We start from the raw sequence: 27,046 nt of genomic DNA, 5'->3' as shown, positions 1-27,046 counted from the left end.
AACAAATATTGCAGGAGAGCACTTTCATGCAAATGTCAACATTACCATAATAAAAATTACGTTTTTAACACAGTTTAAGAGTTGTACTCCTCATGCTAAACAAAGGCATAATCAAAAATCAGGTGAGCTTGTGAAAGAGTTTTTTTCGAACATGGTTAACTGTTACGTATCATGGACCCCTTATTCCTTTTATGGACACTTCCCCCGGAAAGCACGCCCACAGGTCAATCAGAGTGAGACCGACAACTTTGTTATATATGAAGAATCAACAATACCACGACAAAAGAAGTGTGTTTTTGGAAGTAAAGAGAAGAAAACCTTATTCAGCTTTTCAAATAACCCTGTCTTAAGACAACAGTGCATGGAGTTTGTTTTTTTCCGGATAGCAAGATAATTGCAAATGGGTTTATGTTTGTTACCTGCATTTCAGAGACGACTGCTTTACAAACAAGGCCCAGTTTGACAGCGGATTTGCCAATCATTTACAACTGAGAAAAGGAGTACTCCCATCAGTAAAAGACCCCATTCAGGAGTTGTAACCACAGGCGGTAAGTAAATCAAAATCTAATCTGAACTGTTTTGTTTGCAATGAGCGTTTAAGTGCATATAATGTAAACAACATTAACATATAGCTGTGCTGTACTCATAACTCTTTTTTTCCTCCCACTAGGGGTGCACTGATATATCAGCCGATGATGCTTGCTATGCTTCTCAATTAATTACAGTGAAATGCCGCTACATCCAAAAGCCAGATGGCGCTTTCGTGCAGAAACTCGATATGCACACACATCTTCAGGAAATGGCTAAAGCATTTATCTAGATTGCTGTTCTTCAAATCTTTTCAGGTATTTTCATGATAATAAAGAATATGTATAATGATTATGTTTGATGAGTTAAATGCATGTTATAAACGACTCACAGTGATTTTAGATCGATAAGGACTTACTGATCAAAAGTCGTAGTACATTAAAATAGCTGTGCATAATATCAGCTGTATTATTAATGTATATCGACATTTATCGTCGCATTCCTACCTCCCACCTTACGCTTCCAAGAGTTCTGCCTTTTTCTGAAAAAAAAAAAAACTGAAAGGCTATTCTGTGATTTTTATCCATACTGACATAACAGATGTCAATCAGTGTTGCCAGATTGATAGATAACTAGGTGTACCATAGTGGGAGGGTCCAAAAAATTATTGACTGTAAACTACTGATCCAAGCACTGATGCAGGAACGTTAACTCTAGAGAGAGAGAGAAAGAGAAAGAGAGAGAAAGTCATTCTCAATGATGATTGGATGAAAATACATAACGTGAGAAGAGATGAAGTTGTGGCTAGAAGGGAAACATCAACCGCCTATAAAAGAGCAATCTAGTCAAATGAGCGCTGTTTTTATCCAGATCAAACCCCCAAACCTAACGCTAAACCCAACATTTCATGGGATTTATACCGTAGCTGTATTCCATCTAGCCAGGGTTGCTGTTTTCATCCTAATCCTACCAAACCCATCTATAAACTAACTAAACATCTCGCAAGATTTAGGACGCAGCTGTGTCCCTTCTAGCCAAAACCAAGAGATAGAAGACATGTATAAAATAAATATTATTTGTTCTAAACTAGACAAAATTAACTTTGATTTGATTTGTTTTTATTTGATTGCTGAAAGAAACCAGGAACTGTTATATGTTTATGAATATATTTTATATATTTTTCTAATGATGCTGTTAAGTATCAACATATGAGATCGGTTATATATTAAATATTCATCATTGAAGTCACATTAACAGCTTAACATACAGGGTCAACATTTGATCAAAAACACTTTTATCAATCCATAAAAGACAGCGACCAACAGTCGTTATTTACTAGTTATGAGTAAAGTGTTAACTGGCAGGTTATACTGTTGACTTAACAAGCATAAGTGAAACTGAGAGCCAATCACAGTCAGAATCTCAGTGATACCAGCTGGACAGCTGAGGGACAGAAGTGAAGATCTGGTTACACACACAATCTAGACGTGACAATCACAGACAGCACGTACCATTGACACTATCTCTCCATACAAGGACATCGATGCCTACAAATGTTGGCAGGATGCAAAGCGAGATGCAGGTCAGGTGTAACACTTCTCCTTACGTGCTGATCAAATACTTTGAGATTTACAAGTAGCTGAAATAAATACAACATCTTACAAATGCATGAATGATTTAATGCATTTTGCTCTGACAGTATTCTAGACATATTTATCATGACATCCCAGAGCGAGCAGAGATCTGATCACATCACTTTCACCTCTCCAGTTACCCGATCTCGCTTTAAATAATTCTGATTATCCACACACAGGTGCATGGATCTCAATGTGTCTACATCCATCTGAAGTGATGACTGAACACACACACACACACACACACACACACACACACACACACACACACACACACACACACACACACACACACACACGCACACATGCACACGCACATACCTGGGACCCTTTAGACATCAGCCCAATGTAACCACAGTCTCTTTCTGTGACGTACACACATGTGCTGTGTTTACGTGACTGTAACGTTGTAATCACTGAGATCTGCGCAGACGTGCAGCTATAACTCACGTACAGCGCCTGTGGCTGCTCTGATAGGGTCATGGACAGCAGGAAAAATGTCCATGTGCAATATAAACATTTACAGTTAGGATGGGTGTCTGAATGTCAGAATGGGAAAGAAAGGTGATTTAAGCAATTTTGAGCGTGGCATGGTTGTTGGTGCCGGATGGGCCGTTCTAAGTATTTCACAATCTGCTCAGTCACTGGGATTTTGATGCACAACCATTTCTAGGGTTTACAAAGAATGGTGTGAAAAGGGAAAAATATCCAGTATGCAGCAGTCCTGTGGGCGAAAATGCCTTGTTGATGCTAGAGGTCAGATGAGAATGGGCCGACTGATTCAAGCTGATAGATGAGCAACTTTGACTGAAATAACCACTCGTTACAACCGAGGTATGCAGCAAAGCATTTGTGAAGCCACAACACGCACAACCTTGAGGCGGATGGGCTACAACAGCAGAAGACCCCACCGGGTACCACTCCTCTCCACTACAAATTGGAAAAAGAGGCTACAATTTGCACGAGCTCACCAAAATCGGACAGTTGAAGACTGGAAAAATGTTGCCTGGTCTGATGAGTCTCGATTTCTGTTGAGACATTCAGATGGTAGAGTCAGAATTTTGGCGTAAACAGAATGAGAACATGGATCCATCATGCCTTGTTACCACTGTGCAGGCTGCTGGTGGTGGTGTAATGGTGTGGGGGATGTTTTCTTGGCACACTTTAGGCCCCTTAGTGCCAACTGGGCATCGTTTAAATGCCACGGCCTACCTGAGCATTGTTTCTGACCATGTCCATCCCTTTATGACCACCATGTACCCATCCTCTGATGGCTACTTCCAGCAGGATTATGCACCATGTCACAAAGCTCGAATCATTTAAAATTGGTTTCTTGAACATGACAATGAGTTCACTGTACTAAAATGGCCCCCACAGTCACCAGATCTCAACCCAATAGAGCATCTTTGAGATGTGGTGGAACGGGAGCTTCGTGCCCTGGATGTGCATCCCACAAATCTCCATCAACTGCAAGATGCTATCCTATCAATATGAGCCAACATTTCTAAAGAAAGCTTTCAGCACCTTGTTGAATCAATGCCACGTAGAATTAAGGCAGTTCTGAAGGTGAAAGGGGGTCAAACACAGTATTAGTGTGGTGTTCCTAACAATCCTTTAGGTGAGTGTATATCTCTCCTGTAGAGATCATCAGACTAGAGCTGTAATCGGGCCTTAAAAGTTAGGCCCGAAATGTCCGGAGCCCGACAGAATGCAGCCCGAACCCGAACGTACATTTAGATTGACAGCTTTTTAAAAGCCCGAACCCGTTTACAGCCCGACATTATTTAAATGTGCGCACACACACAGCTTTTGTCAAGAATGAGAAATTTACACAGGTTTTAACATTATTTATTCATGACTAATAATCTACACGCCACTTGGAAGTTGAAACAAAGAAATAAGTAATCTGTAACATTGTAACATCTCATTCTAAATAGGCTTATGCAATACACTATAAATATGCCAATAAAATTATTATTTCTTAACGAATTAAATTAAGATAATACATTCTGAATTAAGATGGGTATTTGGCAATAACGAAATTAAGAGGCAGGCTCCGCGGGATTTGCGTCGGCACTTCTCTCCATTACTGCCAACATTAGTCTATATCATCTGTCTAAATTATGTAAGACTCGATTCATATTTCGTTATACATTGAAAAACCTACTCACCAAGATAAGGCTACATGTTTTTGATGAGGAAAATCATTAAATCCACTGTAAATGAATTCAGCGCGATCCTGCGCTACTGATTTGAACTTGACCGCTCATTTACCTCACAAAGCCGGAGCGGAAGCCCGAGCCCGCCCCGAGCCCGTGTAAAATGTTAGAAATGAAGCCCGAACCCGCCCGAGCCCGTCGGGACCCGACGGGTCCCGTCGGGTTCGGGCAAATATCTTCAGCTCTACATCAGACCCTCAAAAACCACAAGGAAAATAAAATATGCCCCCGACATTATATACATGGATGAACTTTTTGAATGTAGGAACTCACACGTGTGCATTTCATGATATAATAACATTTCAATGTTTCATTTTATGGACATGTTAAGGACACTATTTATAATATTGCATCAGTAAAACCAGGATAGAAAGCACATCTCACCTCAACCCAATGACCTACAAACAAAAACACCTGGCCACAAACTCCGACCGCCTGTCTGGAAGAGGAACGGAGCTGTAATAATGCTAATTTCTCTGGAAGTAATTCTCTGGTTGATGACACTTGTTATCCATATCAAGCACTTATCATGAGCACACTTTTAATGATATAAATGCTTAAATAAATCTGCTCTTTAAATATGAAAGAGAGGTGAGTGAGTGTCAAAATAAAGATCTGATGTAATACTGGTCATTTATTTACAAATTAAAATAATGAGAAATAAATAAATACTTAAAGGGGGGGTATTTCATGCATCCTGACTTATTAACATAGTTTAAGAGTTCTAATCCTCATGCTAAACAAATGCAAAGTGTCAAAAAAGCAATTGACATTGTATTTCTGGTCCAAACCCACGCCTCTTCTTTCCTAAAAAGTTTCGAAAGTTTTTTTCTAACATGTGTACCTGTTACGTATCAGTGACCCCATATTCCTTGTATGGGCATTTCCCCCTAAAAGCACACCCACACGACAATCAGAGGATTCACAGTCGCAACCACATGCCAAAAGTAAATCAATATCTCACTTGTGTTGTTTGCAATCGGTGCATAAGCACATGTAATGTAGACAACATAAACAACAGCAAACATTTTCCTCCTTAGTTGGCATTGTACTGCACTAATGACATTTACACCTTTTAAAACGGGCAAATGCAGAAAATACATTTTAACAATTTATTCTCATTGTCACATGTTCAGGTGTTGTGTTTGCATTAGGAGAAGTTGTTATTATAGAGAGACTGTGTGATACTTTGAGCAACATTTCATAAACACTGCAGATGTGTGGCATCCCTCAAATATTTTGACCTGATCTTGCATAAGCTCATTTGCATACAGCAGTTAAAGGTCAAATGGTTATAATAGTTACCTTTGTTATAATGTGGCTATATTTAGATCATCCTGAGTAGTTACTTAGAGACTGTGGAAGAATTTATATGAGCCACGGGGCTCGACACATGAATGAAGTGAATAAGATGTCGTAAATTTGAACATAATGCTATTTGAATAGAAAATAAATCATGGGTGTATTTAAATGAGGCTGAGCTCTGCGTTTGTGTACAGAAAAAATACATATGCACTATTGCGGTGACTGCCAATCAGTCACTCACAGAGGTTTCGGGCGAATGCTGTTTGACTCGTGTACCAATAACAATGTCCTATCTTCACGTTCTATATTGATTTATTTACATATGGTTTAAATATTAAAAAGAGTTTACAAAGTATACAAATTCTTATAGATCTGACATATGGCTTTCCAATGCCATTCCAATCACGGTCAAAACTGGTATGCTCATTACCCGCACCTGTGCAGTATTACTTCTTTACCCATTTTATCCAATTCCAAAACTCAATAGTCCACCTAGTGTACAAAATAAGAACAACACCATAAATGGCTCTTACATGCACATTGTGTTTGCGTCTGTGTGTGCATGTGTGTTCGGGTGGTGGCCAACAGAAGTTCTCCAGCCAAATAACTTTGCATCTTAGTTAAGTAATATCAAATATTACAAAGAGCAGACATTTAATCTGCAGAAACATTCAACCTTAAAATGTCAGGGAAACAATGGGCCCTATTTTAACGATCTAAGCGCATTGTCTAAAGCGCACAGCGCAACGTCTAAATGGGCGTGTCCAAATCCACTTTTGCTAATTTAACGACGGGAAAAATGGTTTGTGCGCCGAGCGCATGGTCGAAAAGGGTAGGTCCTATTGTAATGGGAGTATTTTGGGCGTAACGTGCAGTAAACCAATGAGAGTCACAGCTCTCATCCCCTTTAAAAGCAAGTTGCTCTGGCGCTATGTCTAATCCCTATTTAGATGACGGACTTTGTAAACTGAAAAACTAAGCGGAGGAAGAAGATCCCCAGTTTAAGATTAATGTTAAATAATTGTGTTGTTTTTCACTTGTATTGAAATTTTTATTTTTTTATTAAAACCTTTAAAACCCATTTTCTTTTAGTCATGGAAGTAAAAAGCAGGCTTGTAATTCCTTTAAATGTATGGCTATCCAATATCATCAAAAAATAATTTACAAGTATGTAAGATAAGGTTTGTACTCTAAAAATACTTCATTTGTAACAAACAGAAGATAAAGAATTTACAAACGGCTCTCCTCACGTTTCAGCACTTTGGACAGCGGTTTTTTTAGCAAAGAGTTTTTTTAAGCGTTACTTAAAAATGTTTCTCATCTCACCATATCCACAGGTACAGAGTCATCATATACAATAAATCCGTGAGGTAGCATTAAAAAAACATTTAAAAACAGATGCATTTGTTTAAAGCAAAGCATTTATTTACTTACCAGGCTGCAGGTGAAGCAGCTCTTTGCGCCTTCTAACGTCTCATAATTGATCCTCATTTATGTCCAAGAGATTCAATAATAATCTTTTACATTCAATCCTTTAATCTTTCATATTTAAAAGCATTTTTGTGCTGCTGCGCATTCATGTACCTTGTGATAAGCAAACCCGCGTTGTCCTTCCGTGTATAGGCGCATATTACTAATGCGCTCTTTAAATAACATAAAACACATTGCGCCATTGACTTTAGACTTTAGAGCAGGTTTTTGTTGGTCAATGGCGTAGTCTATTTTAGTTGCCTCGAAATAGCAACGCGCCAACAATGCGCCTGAACACACCTCGTTTTTAGACCAGAACGCCCATGGGCGCAAAAGGGGGCGCAAATGCATTTGCTATTTAAACAACGCGGCGCTAAACGTGAAAATTAGGGTGGAAACTAGCGAAAGACACTTGCGTCGCACATTGCGCTGCATTGCGCCGGGTGTAAGATAGAGCCCAATATGGTTTCCAAGTGCAAAAAGACATGGAAATCTTTAAAAGAATTTGTTTGCAGAAATCCCACAGTTTGACTTTATGGATCTATAACATAGACTGTAAAAAAAGATGGACGACGCCTGTTCGCTCTCTTCCATTGGTGAAAAGTGAAGCCGCCAGTGTCCCAATATGGCGCTGACATCTTGGGTCTTGAGTCTGCGCAGTAGCGATTTCGATGTCCAGTTCGTGAACGAATCGTTCTTTTGAACTGGTTCTTTTCAGTGAACGACTTGAATCAGTACACTTAATCGGACTGAATCGTTTAAAAAGTTTGTCTCTCGAGACCGCAATGATCCACAAGTTACTCACTTTCAGATGTGTTAGACAGTCATTTCGAATTTAATTAAGAGAGAGTAATCCGTATCTTAATTCATAGAAGCTCTCCCCAACAGTATCACTGACTGAACCGAGACATGGTGAATTTTGTTGATACTGAGCATGCGCAACAAACATACTGGTATTCCAGAGTCACTGATAAAATGAATACCTGAATCAAGAAGGGTTTCTATCGGACGCGTCCGACTTGATGAGCCGTTAATACTGCGCATGTGTTGCTGAAAAGCACGATACAGCGACTCTCGAGTCAGGAACAGGTTGCTGCATTTGTGGAGTCACCAGTTCACTAATTTGAGAACAGTTTCTATCGGACGCGTCCGAAGAACTAAAGAACTGTGGATACTGAGCAGCATGCGTGAGCCAAACAGTACGGACATCAGTGAGTTGCTGTGCTAATACAGTAGCCTACATGAACTAAGATGATTGACAGACATAAAGTAAGTTTATTTAATTTTACCATAAAACTCACGGGAAATATGCATGGTACAGCTAATTATATTAAACACAGTTTTGACTAAAATGTATTTGTTAGGTTTGTGTGTGTGTTTGTGTGTATGTGCAGATTATATTTTAAGTTGTTATGAGCTTGATTATGATTTCTGTTAAAAGTTTTTGAATGTGCTTTAGTTGGACAACTAAATAATAATAAATCAACCATACACGACTTTACTTGAATTTTTTTATGTATTTTACCCTCCTGGATGATAGAATTAGATGCGAATGATGTAATTACGTAAAGTACGTTAAAGAACTGGTGAATCGGATTTTTGAACCAGTTCTTTGAAACGAACTGTCCGAAAGAACTGATTCACAAAAAAGAGTCGGACTTCCCATCACTATTTCGGGAACAGTCCTGTGCAGTAGTGAGCAGGAAGTAACGCCACGAAATCAAGACCCCGCCCTCGCTCTCGCAGAATGCGCATATCACACGATATCACAGCTGTCAATCATGACGTGACACCACCGTTTTTATATCATTAAATAACTAACTAAACACAAACTGATTTTAAAAACTAACATTTGAATTTACATCAGCGTGATAAAAACTTCAGTAAATGACAGAAACCAACTTCGGAAAAAAGATAATTAAAGTGTAATTAAATTTTTTAGTTGGTCTCAAGTAAATAACATGGGGAGGCGGGGTTTATGACCTATACTGGGACCAGTCACTGGGGGGCGATCAAGACATTTTGGCTTCACTTTTCAGGGCTTGTGCGGCACGCTTGATCTATAATGTTTGCAAAAGAAGCTTCAGATTTAATCCCACAGTGGGGCGTTGCAGGAACTGTTGAGTTATTGAGACTGTAGCTCGATTACCATTGAGCCACTGAGCAAAAGACTCAAGACACTTAAGAGGCTGTAAGTCAACATCAAGCATTTGATTAAAAACCATCCACTGATACTACATCACTACATCTACACTAGGGCTGGACCTATATAATTCAATATCAATATATTTGTTTCAATAACAGTGATATGGTTTCTGAACACATTTCCTATAATCCAATATACATTAGAGCGTCCCACCGCCGTCCACGTCACTTTTAGAATTACATTTTTTAAAATATGCTTTTAGAAGAATGGTCAAAAATTCCCATAATCACACTCCTAAACCTTGGAGAAAGTAGTAGCAGTAGTTGCCCTTAAAGTCTCACTTAATATTATTCTGCATATCATTATCACATCCATGAATAAAATAGTAGTATGCTACTCTGAACATATACAGATACAGTAATGGACACACAACAGCCAAAACTTCTCAGGCACGGCAGAAATGAGAGTGGGGTACCTGGCCAACCAAAATGCCAAGCAAGAAATGTCAGGAGGTCAACTGAATTAAAGTAAAGTGACAGAGGAGATATGGACCCAAACACAAGCCACAATTCAGTCTCACCTTATGCGCTCCAAAAAACACAGCTAACTATAAAGTTTAATTTCTGCTGATGATCCGTAAATTACATCAATGCCATCACACAGCATAATTCGCAGGAGTACAACCATCAACCAACCATCTCAGCAGCGTTTACTTTAGACAATGACGCAAGCCAACTTACCACGAGGTTCCCGATCACCATGACCAGCATGAAGACAAGGATGCAGAGCGGCAGTCCGGCGACCTCCATGCAATCCCACATGGTCTCGATCCACTCGCCGCACAGGACCCGAAACACGATGAGGAACGAATGGAAGAAGTCCTTCATGTGCCAGCGAGGAAGAGTACAGTCCTTAGAAATCTTACAGACGCAAGACTCGTAGTTCTTGCCGAACAGCTGCATGCCCACCACGGCGAAGATGAAGACGATGATGGCCAGCACCAGCGTGAGGTTTCCTAAAGCTCCTACAGAGTTCCCAATGATCTTTATTAGCGTGTTGAGTGTCGGCCATGACTTTGCCAGCTTGAAGACTCTCAACTGTAGAAAAAGTTGAGGAACAACATAAAAAAATGTCATTTAAAAAACATAATTTATGAGTGCAAATAACGTCTGGACACTTTAAAGTCAATTCATTACCAGTCTGAAGGAGCGGAGGACAGACAGACCCTCAACGTTGGACAAACCCAACTCCATCAGACTCAGACTGACAATCAGACTGTCAAAAATGTTCCAGCCCTGCTGAAAATAGAAATACGGATCCAAAGCGATGATCTTTAAAACCATCTCAGCTGTGAAGATCCCAGTGAAGACCTGAGAAAAACATCACATGTAGAAAAAGTTAAATAATGCTCTTAGGTTTACACCACCACATCTCAGAAAGAATAAATCTATATTTTACTTTATTACACGGCTCTCTAAAATGCTTGATTCCGATAGGCCAGTCGCGACATTGCAACGTTCGTTTTTTCAGATTACTACCGCTGAAAACTAATAACACACGGTAACCCAGATGCTGCAAATCATTTTGACAGGTACAGTTTAATATTACACAAAATTAAATATAAATATGTATATTAAAAACATATCCAGCATTATATTTACAAATTATTACACCAAATTATGTGTTTATGACATTTATATGTCTAATCTTAAAACCGAAAGTAAATTGGTAAACCTCGCGGAAGGTCTGTATTCCATAAAAATTAGCAAATAAAATATTTCAAATCAATATTTAATGTTCCTTACTTTACTCATGAGGTAAATATCAGGTTGTTATTGCAAAATCATTGCTATCACACTGTTGGGGCTTATTTCTGCAGTAACAACCTGCTGCCTGTACATTATCCCTTACTTATACCACGGGGCTATTGAATGCTTAATTCTGATTGGTTCAAAAATGTTCCACGGGTAGGCATTATTTTTTGATATGCGCACACCTGGCCTGTCAAATGTTTTACAATAACCACCAGAACAATGTTTGTGGTAACTGTGGTATAAGGGGAATCGTTCATCAATGATTCATCACGGGCCGAAAATAATGAATATATTTTAATTTCTTAATCATATGGAAGAATTTGGAATGTTTTTTTGGAAATGCTGGTTTAGGAAAATCCACTGCACTTTTACCCATAACCCATTGCTCTTCATTACCATGGACACCAGGACGCTAGATACGGTTTTCAACAGGTCTGCTGTTTATGTTTTTCTGTCTGTTTCTGTTTCTTGTTTCTAGAGGCGAGCGTTTGGATGTGACTGCGGTACGTGACACTCAGGTGGGAAATAGACAGAAGAGGAGGACCAAACATCTTCCTGTGAAGATGAGCAGACCTGAAGATCAACTCTGCTTCTGCCTCACATCCCTAATCAACTCTTTAATCTCGCTAATGAAAGGAGATCTGGACAAACATCTTCATCCGTCTTAAGGCCAATTCTCATGAAAACATCTTCTGGTCTCATTTTACAACAAAACCACACATATATATTAGTTAATGCATTAGCTAACATAAACTAACAATGAGCAATACTTCTGCATCATTACAGCATTTAATAATACATTTTTACAGCTGTATCTGTTAACATTAGTCAATGCACAAAGAACTAATATAAATAAAGATTACTAAATACTGAAAACGATATTGCTCATTTGTTAGTTTCAAGTTATCTAATGCATTAACAAGTAAACAAATATAACCTTATTGTAAAGTGTTACCTATATTTTAAAAAAAGAACACAAATGTGTTTGTTTAAAGACCATTAGACTATATTCATTTATTAATGTCATAATGAGATTATTTTTCAATAATGTATTCTACTGAAATTTAAAATTATAATAATACATCATTTTTAACATAACAATTTATATTAATTTTAAATTTACAATAAATTATGACTCGGACATGGTCATGATCCTTTTTTTAAATTAAACCCTTTTCCAGTTATAAGTGAGTCATTTTCATATCACTAGTGAGCATAACAGATTAATACTGATGCATCGTGAAGCATGTGTTGAGCCGCCCGCGGCGCAGAGCCGCCCAGCGCAAACATTACTGACGCTTACTGCGCTTGAACTTCTTCCCAGCTGCTTAAGTAAGCAACATGCAGGATCACAGGCTCAATGCGACCGAGAGACATCTCCACCTTTCAAACAGAGGCGCCTTACGCACATTAACATTTTCATCAAGCAATTAACTCGCACGCAGGTGATTATCTCTGATCGACCGAAAGCCACTGTGATGGTGAAGTCATGAGGAGTCTCAAACAGGGTACTGAGGTCGTGTGAGAGGGCGTTTTTAATGCGCGCAGGCCAATCAGAAAAACTGATGATGGTAAGAGTTCATACTGCGGCCAATCAAGTGACGAGACACGTTTTGACTTTGAAATGACATCATCATTTCTACTACGAGACAGTCTGATGTGTATGAAGGAAGTGGCATACGTAACCAAACGCCGCAAATGGTCAGCGCTGAGAAATACTGATATGATCTGATATCTGTGTTGTCTCATCACTTGGGTCTTTAATCTCTTTTGGGTTTATGGAGTGAACCTAATATAAGAAAATAACTCAATAGCCCCTTTCACACATGCAGTCTTTACTGGTAATTTACTAGTAAATTGCAGTTAACAGGTCATGTGTGAACAGAACCTTTCCGGTAAATCAGTGCTGCCAATTTACAAGTAAGAGAAGTGGTATGATTACCAGTAATTTACCGGTAAGTGCTATGTGTGAACAAAAAATATTGATTAGCCGCATTTAGAACCTACCACTGAAGTTTATGGACACATTTCTTCACCAAAGTTGTTTAAAACATCTTACCATCTACTTGCCGAATTACCGACGTCCTCTGTGAAGCCTAATGTGCAAACTGTTGTTTAAGATACAGCTTCAGTTTTATGTCGTGTACAACATGCAATGTTGTTTGGTCACAATCAACTTCGCGGCCGTCAGCGTTTACCACAGACGTGAAAACAACAAAATGCAGACCGTGGATAGGAAGGAAGTGGATTGTTTACAAATACAACCCCGAGCTCGCCGCGCGCCACATCTAACTTCCGCTTTCTCACCGAATTTACTGGTATTTTGATACTGATGGGTGAATGATGTCTTACTGGTAAAAGGACGGAACGTCACTGCGTGTGTGAACAGCAATTTTTTTGTATTAACTGGTAAATTCATTCTGGGAAATTCATTCATCCAAATTCCACATTTCATTCAACAACAGCTCATAAACCTTTAAAACTTTAAATAAAGTACATTTTCATCTTTCCTTACACACTGCTAACTAGGGTTGAAAAGTTCTTGGAATTTTTATGGCTGGAAACTTACCATTGGAATTAAAGGAATATTCAATTTTCTTAAAAGAAAAATCCAGATAATTTACTCACCACCATGTCATCCAAAATGTTGATGTCTTTCTTTGTTCAGTCGAGAAGAAATTATGTTTTTTGAGGAAAACATTGCAGGATTTTTCTCATTTTAATGGACTTTAATAGAGCCCAACATTTAAAACTTAACACGTAAAAGTATTTTCAACAGAGTTTCAAAGGACTATAAACAATCCCAAACGAGGCATAAGGGTCTTATCTACCGAAACGATTGTCATTTTTGACAAGAAAAATAAAAAATATACACTTTTAAAGCACAACTTCTCGTCTAGATCCAGTCCAGCGCGACCTAACGTAAATGTGTAGTGACGTAGGGAGGTCACATGTTACATATATAAAACGCACATTTGTGGACCATTGTAAACAATAAACTGACACAAAGACATTCATTAGTATTTATGTCCTTAAATAAATAAACTAAACTAAATTATCATTCCACATACAACAACGTAGGAACGGTCCTCTTTCAACACACTTGTAAACACTGGGGCGTATTTTCGCGTTCGTCCTCTGTGACCTCTTGACGTCATGACGTATTGGGTGAAGTCACGCTGGCGCATCACGACCGGACCTAGACGAGAAGTTGTGCTTTAAAAGTGTATATTTGTTATATTTATTGTCAAAAATGACAATCGTTTTGCTAGATAAGACCCTTATGCCTCGTTTGGGATCGTTTATAGTCCTTTGAAACTCCGTTGAAAAAAACTGTTACGTGTTAATAGTTGGTGTCTATTAAAGTCCATTAAAATGAGAAAAATCCTGCAATGTTTTCCTCAAAAAACATAATTTCTTCTCGACTGAACAAAGAAAGACATCAACATTTTGGATGACATGGTGGTGAGTCAATTATCTGGATTTTTCTTTTAAGAAAATGGAATATTCCTTTAAAGGAAATATAATATACAGGCATTACCGTGAATATATGGAAATTAATGGGAATTGGTGGGAATATATTGGAATTTATGGGAATTAATGTGAACAGGAAATTTGAAAAAAATTGCAGAGTTGCCTATAACAGGGAACTTAATAAAAAAAAATCCAGGCTTGATGAGCGCAAGTATTAGTATTCTTCAAAATTTGTATAACCTTGCATGCATGTCTGTTTTTGACCAAACAAAATGATTATTTATGTTTGTAAATGATATAGTTTATATACATTTCAAAAATAATTCCAATAATATTTCTGTTAAATTTCCAATTTAGAAAATTCTACAGATTATATGTTCACATTGAAAGTTTCCAGAAATTTACTGTTACCTTTTTGGCCCTTTTGCAACCCTCCTGCTAACACACAGATCTCTGTGCACCTGTGGTCTTTACTGTTAGATAACAGAATCATACAGAAGTACGCTGATGTGAGTTTATTTTCACCGCTCTGCTCTAAACACCTGTACAGTTCAGTGCACGCTTCAGTTGAGAAGACAGCACTATTGATCTGTCCTGATGTGACTGTGTTCAAACCACTCGACTGCTCCACAAACACACACACATCCACACACGCTGAACGTAACATATGTTGTGATAGACTGAAGATGAATTATATCTACAAGACAATTCTGACATTTAACAAAGGCGGTGTTCAGAACTGCATCTCTGTCGTATAGCATTTATTTGTGCATGGTGAATGTTATATGCAAGCATTGCTTAACATTAAGAAAAATGTGCAGAATACAACAGAAGACACTGTATCCCACAATGCTTTGCACTTGATTCATTTTCATTGTAATAAACAGATTGACTTCCATAGTAGGATAAACAAATACTATGGAAGTATTGTGATAAATGATGATGAAGATATTTTCATAAATGGTAGAAGGCACAGAGTTGATGGTTCTCACTAAATTCAATAGGATCTGTTTTTCCTACTATGGAAGTCAATGGTTTCCAAAAGCTGTGGGCTAGAATTTAGTGGAGGTGCCTCAGGCACATGACGTTAACATCACACTCACCAGGTTTCCCACAGACAGCATCTTGTTGAACTCGTCTGTCATTGGATAATGTTCCAGTGCCATGAAGAGCGTATTGAGAACGATGCAGATGGTGATGGCCAGATCAAGAAAGGGATCCATCACCATAATCTTCATCCATTCCTTCAACTTCAGCCAGCCGGGACAACACGTCCACACCAGATACTTGTGTGCAAAACCGTACCAGCACGGGTGACACTTCTGCTGAGCCTCCTCTAGTTCTGTTGAAATGAAATATTTATTATGAATTAACATTTACTGTAATGCATTGCCTTTAGTGGTATACTGCTTTCATAAAACCAACACAAAACTGCAATAAGATAACCTAAAGAAGGATTAAATGAATAATTGTATTACTTTATTTATTAAATAATTTATAGTATTATTACCACATTTACATAACCTTGCCTCATTTAGTATATGCAGAATGTGAATATGCTAATTACAGTAGTCCCTACATCAGCTGGGACCATAGATATATAAGTACATAGATGTCAGGTTTCACAATGCATTCTTGAGCTGCGTCATTTTTTTAAATAATTTTTATCACTGATGATAGCAGGTTACAGCATTCAAACTGCACGTTTAAGCAGCGTGTCAAAAAGTAGAGCTAAAGCAGTGTCGAGTCTATGCATCAACACCTATCTATGGCTCGAACGGCCGATCCATTTAACTCACCAATGATGTTAAATGATGAATTGCACATGGTTTGTTATATAAACAAGAATAAAACCTGATTGTGACCACAGGGGGACTTTTATATTAAACATACAATCGTAATGTAGATATACAGCGACACTTACTGCTGCGTAACCAATCAGAAGTGGAAGTTGGATTTATTTTAAAGTAAAGAAAAACAAAAATTGGCAACATTTTCAGTGCATAATTTAATGTAAAAAAATGTAAACATAGTGTAACTGATTAAATATTGCGAGACAGGTCAGAACAAAAGTCTTAAGGTTTGTTTTTTTCCACTCCACCGAGGTTAACACAAGCATGACCGAAGTAGATGTTCGTGCAGGACAAACGATACAAACAGACAGTTCCTGCATCTATGGCATTAATGTGCTACAAACTCCTGCGATGAGCTGAACGCTGGTGTCGTTCTCCACGGCGGGTCCGGTCGACCCGTCACAATTCATCTCATCATACAGATGAGAAACTGGCCAGCAAACAGATCTTCAGCTTAACCAACAACATCCAAACACGCCAACTGCAGAACACATTGAGTTCATCCTCGCTTTGTAATACTTGAGTACACTAATATTCACAATAATATGAATGAGGCCCTATAAAAATACCATGGTTCACAGATAAAGAGCACATCAGAGCACTTCTCCAACATGTCAGCATTGACAAATAAAACACCGAACGTTCTCCAGCAATCTACCGTACCTGTGTTTGTCACCTGACATCATGCGCTCATTACAGTATATTCAGCCCGCTACTGTCCTGCCGTGTCAGCGTTCACATACGTGATAATAAGGATTGGCATTTTCACATGCTAGCAGATCTAATCTCAGTACAGCCATCTTCTGTTAGCAACTTTTGTGCTGACCAATCCACTGAGAAAAATAAGGGGCAATTTTGTTAATACGTGACATTTCCTTAGCGAAGGAGTTCTCAATTTATTTTTTAAAATAACACCTATACGGAAAATAATAATAGCTATATCTCAGCTGTGTGTTCTAATCAGCACTGAGATTAAATAGAGAACAAATGGAGATGTTTTAACACTATCTCATGGCAATTTGTTCATATGATATGTTCAAAAATATGTACGAGTTCTCGTGAGATCACGCTGGATGTTTGCTAAAGCACACTAAATTTTTTCCTATGAAAGCATAGATTGACATCACTTAATTTGTTGTAAAAGAATAAATGATTTAACTGTTATGCTACATACCAAACGCGGGGCATTGTGTTACTTGCTCTAGATTACTCGCGGGGTTTAACTTCGTGTCATGTGAATTTTTCGCTCGAGTTGAATATTTTCAACTTGGGCAAAGATGCGTTTGAGGCGAATAGCGCGTGTTTTTGTGGTAAACGCACCACCAATATCGCGTTATTCGTATCGGCCCACATGAGGGTGCGTCTGATTGTGTCTTTGCATTGACTTTGTATGTAATCTACTCGCGCATATCGTTGAGCTCGCGTCTGGGGTAAACCCACGATAAGGAGCCACAAGAGTAGGGCTGCATAGCGATTAATCGTGACTGATCATTTGCAGAATAAAAGTTTTTGTTTACACCACACATATAAAAGAAAAATATATTTATATATTACGTATTATAAATGATATATAAATATAAAAATGTATAAACACAAGTAAATATTTACATACATGTGTGTGTATATATATATTATTTATATATATATATATATATATATATATATATATATATATATATATATATATATATATTATAATTAGTATACACAGTAATCACACATCTGTATATGGTGTAAACAAAAACTTGTATTCTGCAATTAGTCAATTAGTCGTGATTAATTGCTATGCAGCCCTACACAAGATTCTCATGATATCTTAAAGAAATATTTCATACAAAAAACAGCAAAGTTAGTTTATCTGAAATAAGGTGTGATGTTACGTATCCGCTTTTACAGTATAGCAGGATCGTCAAGTTCCGAAAATACATATATCACCTATCAGGGTCTACAGTAGGGCTGAAACGATTCATCGAGTTACTCGATTTACTCGATTCAAAAAATTCCTTGAGGCAAAAATTCTGCCTCGAAGCCTCGTTAAATTCCTATGACGCGCACTACACGTGCCGAGATCTGATTCACACGGACCGTTGTTCAATGTTCAGGAAGCACATCATAGCGCGTGGTACATTTTGAATTTAGTTGGCGCGATGGCGGAGCGAATATGTCCATAAACGGCAGAGAGAGACTGTCTAAAGTTTGGGATCATAACATTATCATTACATTCAGCATCTGAACCGAAAACATCCCCTGCTGTTTCACCAAGCGTCGATGAAACAAGGTAACGTAGCTTCCGTTGATTTTAATCCCATACTGTATTTGTAGCGATGTCGTTATGCGATTTGACTAGATATGATGTTTAGCTTTGATGTTTTTAAGTAGTAAACGTATTCACATTCAATTGCAGGACATTAAAAAAGAACCCCTTCACACACACGCATGCACTACAGGTGTGTGTACCAAAAAACGGCACCACAGTGCAATCATATATGGGCAATTTGTAATCTGACATATTCTGTTCAATAATAATAATCTCTGTCTTATTGGAGTTTAGCATAAGGAAGTTATTCTCTCTCACGCGAGTCAGACCGATCGCGCAATGCATCACATATGCTTAAACTTTTATGTAGCCACGCAACAATAATTTCAGCATGCATTCACTGTATACAGCGGGACGTGAGGTTGTGATTTTTCGAACGGATTCTTAACCTAAAATGCACCGCAATGCAAGTGATGCAAACCAAATGCAGCGTTCTATTGAAAAGTAATGTATGTATTTCTGCAGTACCAAAATGCAATGAAGCAACTGAACGTCTGACTGGGGTGTCACTCTTCCTCACGCACAGAACGCGTGCACACACACAAACACAAGTGCACGTGCGCGCATACACACAGGTTGTTACCATAGCAAATACGCTCATCCCAGAAATGATATATTATATGTTAAAAGCCTAATGGTAAATGCTGCAGGTGTAGAAATGTACATAAACCAGATATTTACTTTGATGTCAGGGCTAGATTAAAGCATAATGAAACCTGTTGTGCATATTAATAAATTAAAGTGTTTAATTGTTGGCACTGGCACTTATAAACACTAAATGGGTAAAAAATTGAAATAAATAGGCTTATTTCTTGGAGCCAAATACCTCTGTTTTTTTAGAAATAAAAGCCAAATGCTTGAACATTTTACAGCCAAGTCATTTTCGTTATGCATTATTTGTTTTGGTTGTTTAAAAACACACAAAAAAATTATCCGATTACTCGATTAATTGATCGATTCAGTGCTAGATTAATCGATTACAAAAAGAATTGATAGCTGCAGCCCTAGTCTACAGACTGTTCTTCTAAAACACTTTTTCTCCCAATGCACAGACACTAGAAGAACACAATGTTATCATGTTATTTCATGTGTAAGACAGCCTAGGACAGAATCTCTCCAGGTGATGTCACAGTCTGTCCGTGTCCTGACGCAGCAGTGGTGGAGAAGGTTACACCTTTACCCTGTAAACAACAGCGAGTGACATCTCTCACGGGATGATATTAACCATGAGCAGATGGAGACGCTCCGGCTGTCCTCGCACGCACCTCACAGCAGAAGATTTCAAGTGGATTTCTGATCACATGGGGTCGTCGTTTCAGGGCTAACATCTCATCATGTTTTCAGCGTTGTCTCTGTTATAAGTTTGTTTTTGTTTATTTGTGTGACTCTCTTACCTTCCATGGCGTCAGTGATGTAGCTGGTGGCACTAAGGGCCCGGTCTCGCCTCTCCTGGGGCAGTTGGGGCAGAAGCATACTGCTCAGTTCATTGGTGGAGTTGTGTCCCTGTGAGATACAAAAAAAATCACTCAATCATTCATATGATTTTTCGCAATATATACAAATGAACTCAACTAAACAATAACATTAAATGGCAATAAAATACTAAAAAGATCTATTATTGATTCAGATTGATAACTGTTATTCTGTTGCGGCTCGGTGCCAGGACACTGGTACAGTAGGTGGTTGCTAAGGTGTTCTGGGTGCTTTCTAGAGCATTGCTATGCGCTTGCTAAGGTGTTCTGGGTGTTTTCTAAAGCCTTGCTATGTGGTTGCTAAGGTGTTCTGGGTGTTTTCTAGAGCGTTGCTATGCGGTTGCAAAGGTGTTCTGGGTGTTTTCTAGAGCGTTGCTATGGTGTTCCGGGTGTATTTAGAGCGTTGCTTTGCGTTTGCTTAGGTGTTCTGGGTGTGTTGCTATGCGGTTGCTAAGGTGTTCCAGGTGTTTTCCAGAGCGTTGCTATGCGGTTGCTAAGGTGTTCCGGGTGTTTTCTAGAGCTTTGTTATGCAGTGGCTAAGGTGTTCCGGGTGTTTTCTAGAGCATTGCTATCTGGTTGCTTAGGTGTTCCGGGTGTGTTGCTATGCGGTTGCTAAGGTGTTCCCAAGAGCATTACTATGCGGTTGCTAAGGTGTTCCAGGTATTTTCCAGAGCGTTGCTATGCGGTTGCTCAGGTGTTCCGGGTGTTTTCTAAAGCGTTGCTATCCGGTTGCTTAGGTGTTTCGGGTGCATTGCTATGCGGTTGCTAAGGTGTTCCCAAGAGCATTACTATGCGGTTGCTAAGGTGTTCCAGGTGTTTTCCAGAGCGTTGCTGTGCGGTTGCTAAGGTGTTCTGGGTGTTTTCTAGAGCATTGCTATGGTTGCTTAGGTGTTCCGGGTGTTTTCTAGAGCATTGCTATGGGTTGCTTAGGCGATCTGGTTGTTTTCTAGAGCATTGCTATGCGGTTGCTAAGGTGTTCTGGGTGTTTTCTAGAGCATTGCTATGCAGTTGCTTAGGTGTTCTGGGTGTTTTCAAGAGCATTGCTATGCGGTTGCTTAGGTGTTCTGGGTGTTTTCTAGATCCTATACGGTCACTAAGGTGCTCTGGTTGGTTTCTAGCATGTTGCTATGTGGTCTCTAGGTGCTCTGTTCGGTTTCGTGTTGCTATGCGGTCACTAATTTGCTGAGCGTTTTCTAGAGTTTTACTATGTGGTCACTAAGGCGCTCTGGTCAGTTTCTAGCGTGTTACTTTGCAGTAGCTTTCCAGCATGTTAGTGTGTAGATGCTAATGTTTTCGCGATAGTATATACCAAGTTACTATGCGTTTACTAAGCTGTTTTGTGCAGTTTCCAGCGTATAGATCTTTAGCGTAGTTTGTACTGTGTTATTATGGAGTTGCTAGGGTGTTCGGTGTGGTTTCCCAGTATGTTACTAAGGAGTTGCTAGGGTGTTCTGGGTGGTTGCTAGGAAAAGTAAAGTCTGAACAAAAGTAAAATCTCTCTTAAACAAAACACGCTATCAGAAGATAATTCATGCCTGCTAACGTTACCTTCAGGGACCTGGCAGATGCTTTTATCCAAAATGACTTACAGGGCAATATAAGGCATACAGTACACTTTATCAGTACGTGTGTTCTCTGGGGATTGAACCCCTATGACCTTAGTGCAACGTCTGTAGAACAAAAAGTTTAATTCTAGAGTTTCTGTGTTCATTCAATCACAAACTTTGAGTGATAGTACCGGTGATGACTTAAACCTGCACACAGGCGCACACACACAGACAATACAGCAATAACCTGTACATGTATTTTAGTAAGAGGTGGTGATATGGGAAATCTGTTTGTAAAAAGTGTTAATTTGTGTCAAAGCTTTGTTTTGTAATTGTTTGCTGTAAATCACACTGCTGTGGTTTTATTATGAGTGTTTGATATGATGGTGGTCTATAACAATGACCCTCTGATTGTATAATGCGTTTCTGATCACAGGTAATCAAAGGTATGACGCAGGAACGCTTTATCACAGCCCACCAAAAACACCCACTCCGACTGGAAAACACCACTGCGCCTTCCTGCCAACCCTTATTCAACATCTGTTGCTATGTTACCGTGACTTCATCGTCAAGACAACAGGGTTTCCATGCATCACTCGATGAATGCAGACAGTTTTAGACAGCTTTAAGAGTATGTCTGATATTTCTGGCTGTGTGCTTTTATTTTCACTGCACAAAAACATGAATGTAAAAGCTCAAATGTCTGATAGGGAAAAAGGGAGAGCACTTTAACATTTTGAAGAAAGCACTGAAATTAAATAGAGACCAAACTGAGACTTTAGCTGAAGTAATCTCACATACATCTCATCTACTATAAGGTTTACATTAGAGATCTTGCAGACTGTAAATAGACTGTAGGTGTAACAAGTAAACATTTGAAATATAAACTCTTTAAATATATATAAATTATATGATTTTAAATAAAAACTCTGAAATTTGTCATACAATTGTAGTGAGAACAGGAGGCGATTTGTTTTTTTAAAAGAGAAACTTAAGCAATAAATGTTCTTCTGGGGCTTTTTTATCATGCAACCCATTATATTAAGTTACAATTATAAATTACATTTTTAATATGGCCGTATGTGCATGCAAACATGTAACATTAAAGGCGCTCTAAGCGAATAATGTGCAACGTCACATCCTGTTGATGTTTGAACTGTTTTCAAACAGACAGAGCGTAGCTAACTCCTCCCCCTCCCCATCCCTTCCGTGCTTTCATGAACGCGCCCAACCCCCACCCCCAAATCCTTCTTGTCGTTTATTGGCTGGAATACTTTGTTTGGTTTTGTGCTGCTAGGTTTGGCCATTTGTTGATATTGCCGTTTGTGAAGCCTGGGCTGTCTACAGAGATCGCGTTTTTTTACAGTTTGATCAGCGGACAGGCAGCAAGCAGATAGTGAGGAGATGTTTCCGGTATGTAATAAAAAATGTTTTATGGTCTAAAACGCTTCAATTCGCTTAGAGCACCTTTAAAGTGTACAGGAAATAAGCTGCAGTATATGAGATTACATGAAAGATTTTAATTATATTTATATATCATGTATAGATCCAGGATGACTTGTGTTACATGTTTTCTATCATGTTGTTTTCTGATTTACAGGACTCACTGGAGTAAAATCACACTTACACTTTCCTCTTTGACCTTCTCCATGGTGCACGCTGGTATTGGCAGAGGAGACACCGGCCCCTGACCTGAGACTCCGTTCTGCTCGATGGCGACAAACAGTTTCCCGTTGATGTTGAGACTGGGAAAGAAAAACTGTGAGGTGTGACTGCAGGTACTCTGTGCGCTCGTCCGCCGCCGGTTCCAGGGCAATGCCAGCGATCCGCCCCGACTGTCTGAATCTCCATGATTGCTAAACTCGTCGTCTGCAAAATCCAGCTCCGAGTTCTTGTGCGGTGGTCGAAAATTAAAGATGCTGACCTGACTTTCACGCCTGGCCCGCAGGGAGAGAGTTCGGACCAACAAAGAACGTGTCTGCTAGGAAAAAGTTTCAATTACTTTATCAGATTATGTGTGACGTGCACTGTATAAGAATATTTCGCCCCAAAATAAGCGGTGATGGAAAATTATTTGTTTTATACAGTGCACTGCAAAAATGACTTTCTTTCTTACTATTTGTGTCTTGTTTTCAGTACAAATATAAAATAACTCTAGTTTTTAGACCAAAAATATACAACTTAAGTGAATTTGTGCTTAAAACAAGAAAAAAATGCATGAGTGTTGGTAAGCAAATTTTCTTAAAAAAGTTCTTAAACATATTTTTTGCACAAATTCACTTAAATTTTTTGTTTTTTTGTCTAAAATCTAGACTTATTTTTTTAATTATTTTCTTGATTTAAAATTTTTTAAATATTTGTATTTAAAACAAGACAAAATACTAATTAAGAAAGTCATTTTTAGCAGTGTATGCCATATAAAATAGTTTACCTTCATTCCCTCTATAGTGTCCAGCTTTGCGTTTTTGTCATTACTGCAATCTTCTGTTCCCTCCGACATCGGCCTCGAGATTTTCCTTCGGTCCAGATTCCCTCGGTTGTCTTGTGAGAAGAAGGGCGACACATTTTCGGTCAAAATAGATTCGGTTTCCTGTGCTTTCTGAGCCGCCTGCAGACATCAGACCACAAAACATCAAGAATCTGTGTTCACAGAGCTGACCCGTGTAGATGATGTGATTCCCTTTAACTAGATCCACAAACAGCTTGAAAAATTTTGTGAAAAAGCTAAAGTTATGCGGTAAAGTGCATCTGACGGCTGATGTACCTGCTGCTGTTCTTTCTTCAGCTGTTCCATGGCCATCTGAAACTCCTGTTCCTTCTGTAGGGCTTCAGCGATGGTGGCCTGGTTCTGCTCTTCGTAGGCCATGGCCACCACAGCCAGGATCAGATTCACCAGATAGAAAGAACCCAGAAAGATCACCACCACAAAAAACACCATGTACGCTTTTCCTGCCGACCGTAGCGTCTGTTAGTAAACAAGAAACCAGAAAAGCTGTCAGCGTCATGTAAGAGTGATATGGATTTTGAAGTATTGCATAAAAAACACCAAATTTAGAATAAAATTCCCAATGTTTTTGCGCTCGCTTGAGGTGGTTTTTGTTTTGTGTGATAAAGAGGTCATGTGAATAGTTGGAGATGAAAACGCATATGCCGAATAAATTCTGACGTAGCGAACATTAAACCAACGTGACTAATCGGCTTCTTCAGCTGATGGTTTTGACAAGAGCTGGAATGTTTTATGAAGCAACTGCAAAGATTTAAAACAACGGGTACATGGGCAACAAAACAGCAGCTACACGCACCACAAGTTGCAACCGGTCCTGTTTGTGCACGTCTGGTGCAGCTCAAAGAGTTAAAAGCTGTATTACAGCACCGGTCTACACACATATATACAGCATATTCCACCAGACCCTGATGTATATATCGTTTTTCTTGGGAAAACACAAAATTCAAGTTTACTGACGAATGGCACATGTATGGAAGCCCATTTCCGCCACATAAGAAAAAAAATTCTCAGATAAAATATAAATATTTATGTCATAATTTCTACTTTTCATCTCATCATTTTGACTTTTAAAGTCATAATTTCAACTTTTTATCTCATAACTATAATTTATCAGACAATTATATTTTTCTTATGTAAGGGGAAATGGGCTTTCATACACAGGAACCTCGGCCACAGACCTATCATCACTACTTTGGCTTCTTTAATTAATGGTATAGGTTATTGCTTAGTTTTGTTTACTGCTGGTTACTAGGTTACCAATACCACCATTATCCTTTCAAAGAACTGGATGGAAATGCACCTAATTTAAACTAGTTTCTTTTCTGTTTTTGCAAACTTTAAAAAGATTTGCTTTGTGTTTGGGTGGTAACCCATGTGATATTCATTAGGGGTAAATCATGTAATACACTCTTTAAAAAAATAGCTTGAAAGGTATTTACAGTAATGCCTTAGAAGAACCAATTCTGGTTCCTCAAAAAACATTTATTTTGTATCTTTTTCTTATCTGAAGTACTTTTTGTGAAACGGAAAGATTCTTCAGATGTTAGCGGGGTTTTTTTTTGGAACCATTCAGCCAAAAATGGTTTTTCTATGGTATTATGAAGCACCCTCATTTTTAAGATTGTAAGGTCATAGAAACGAATGTCAGTAGCTGTACAGCACATTTAATAGCAATGCTGAACATGCTGACGTCTGAATATCAGATAATGTTTGAGTAGAGAATCGACACTGACGTGATGATAGAGGTTTTCCCAGTAATCTTGAGTCATCAGTCTGAAGAGCGAGAGAAAAGCCCAGCCAAAGGTGTCAAAGCTTGTGTAGCCGTAGTTTGGGTTTCGTCCTGTCTTCAAACATTCATAACCATCCGGACATTTCCTGCAGACAACAGAAATAACATCATTTTAAGACCTTGTGATGTTTTTTTTTTTTTTAATGCCAGCTTCAATGGCTGTTCATGACAAAATTTGTGAGCTTAGCATACTTAAAGTCCCCCTGTAGTTGATCATTTTATCACTTAAAACACATCTTTGAGCACCATAATAGCAAATTGTAAAGTTTTTTTATCTTTAAAACAGCTTAAAGGTACATACACAAATGGCTCATGTAGTTTACGTGTATCTATGAATATGCAAATTAGTCCCCGCCTCACTCTTTCACACAACACCTCAGACCATAGATATATATGTAAATAGATGCTACATTCTGCAGTTTAAGACACAATGGTTTCACATAATGCATATGTAAACTGCTCGTTTGCTGCACATTTTTCTTTCAGCGCTGATGTTAACAGGTTACAGGACATCACAGAAGCAGCAGTGCTGTAATCGTTTCAGCGCTATGTGGCATCCATGCATTATATCTATGGCTCAAACTACTGATCCACCCATTCAACTGTGTTGATGTGATTGGTTACATGTTTGTGACGTAGGAAACCAAGGCAATTTCAAATCGTGAGAATGAGAAACTTTAAATTTATGAAGAAAATACTCAGCAATGGTGTTGAATGATGAATTTGTACATGGTTTGTCTTAAGTCATATTAAAAACACCACATAGACATTTAAACAACAATAAAAACTAGATTTTCACCTTGGGGCGAATGTTCAAAATAAATATTTAATATTTTTCACTTTTCAGGGTAAAACCAAAAATATTGAATGCACTCAATGGCACAAGTTTTAGTCCAATATAAAGCTCTGTAACACGAGACCGTCCTTCCGTTTAATACCACCGGCACTGACTGCTGACAACAGTAGCTCATA

The 27,046-nt window shown here is 38.6% G+C and overlaps 1 protein-coding gene across 2 annotated transcripts in view; it reads right to left on the bottom strand.

The window, feature by feature from the left end:
- Positions 1 to 27,046, bottom strand: part of scn5lab (sodium channel, voltage gated, type V-like, alpha b) — a 127,910-nt gene that overhangs the window by 47,449 nt on the left and 53,415 nt on the right. For both annotated transcript variants that reach the window (XM_065258918.2, XM_065258917.1), the window contains 8 exons: positions 26,019 to 26,160; positions 24,544 to 24,744; positions 24,211 to 24,387; positions 23,407 to 23,757; positions 20,155 to 20,263; positions 15,694 to 15,932; positions 10,499 to 10,672; positions 10,043 to 10,399 (listed from right to left, as the gene is read on the bottom strand). In XM_065258918.2, coding sequence (XP_065114990.1) covers positions 10,043 to 10,399; positions 10,499 to 10,672; positions 15,694 to 15,932; positions 20,155 to 20,263; positions 23,407 to 23,757; positions 24,211 to 24,387; positions 24,544 to 24,744; positions 26,019 to 26,160 — 1,750 coding nt within the window. The remainder of the gene's footprint in view (positions 1 to 10,042; positions 10,400 to 10,498; positions 10,673 to 15,693; positions 15,933 to 20,154; positions 20,264 to 23,406; positions 23,758 to 24,210; positions 24,388 to 24,543; positions 24,745 to 26,018; positions 26,161 to 27,046) is intronic.

The sequence above is a fragment of the Paramisgurnus dabryanus genome, chromosome 22 (genome assembly GCF_030506205.2).
Source record: "Paramisgurnus dabryanus chromosome 22, PD_genome_1.1, whole genome shotgun sequence".
NCBI classification, from domain to species: domain Eukaryota; kingdom Metazoa; phylum Chordata; class Actinopteri; order Cypriniformes; family Cobitidae; genus Paramisgurnus; species Paramisgurnus dabryanus.
This window is presented reverse-complemented; position numbering and strand designations above follow the sequence as displayed.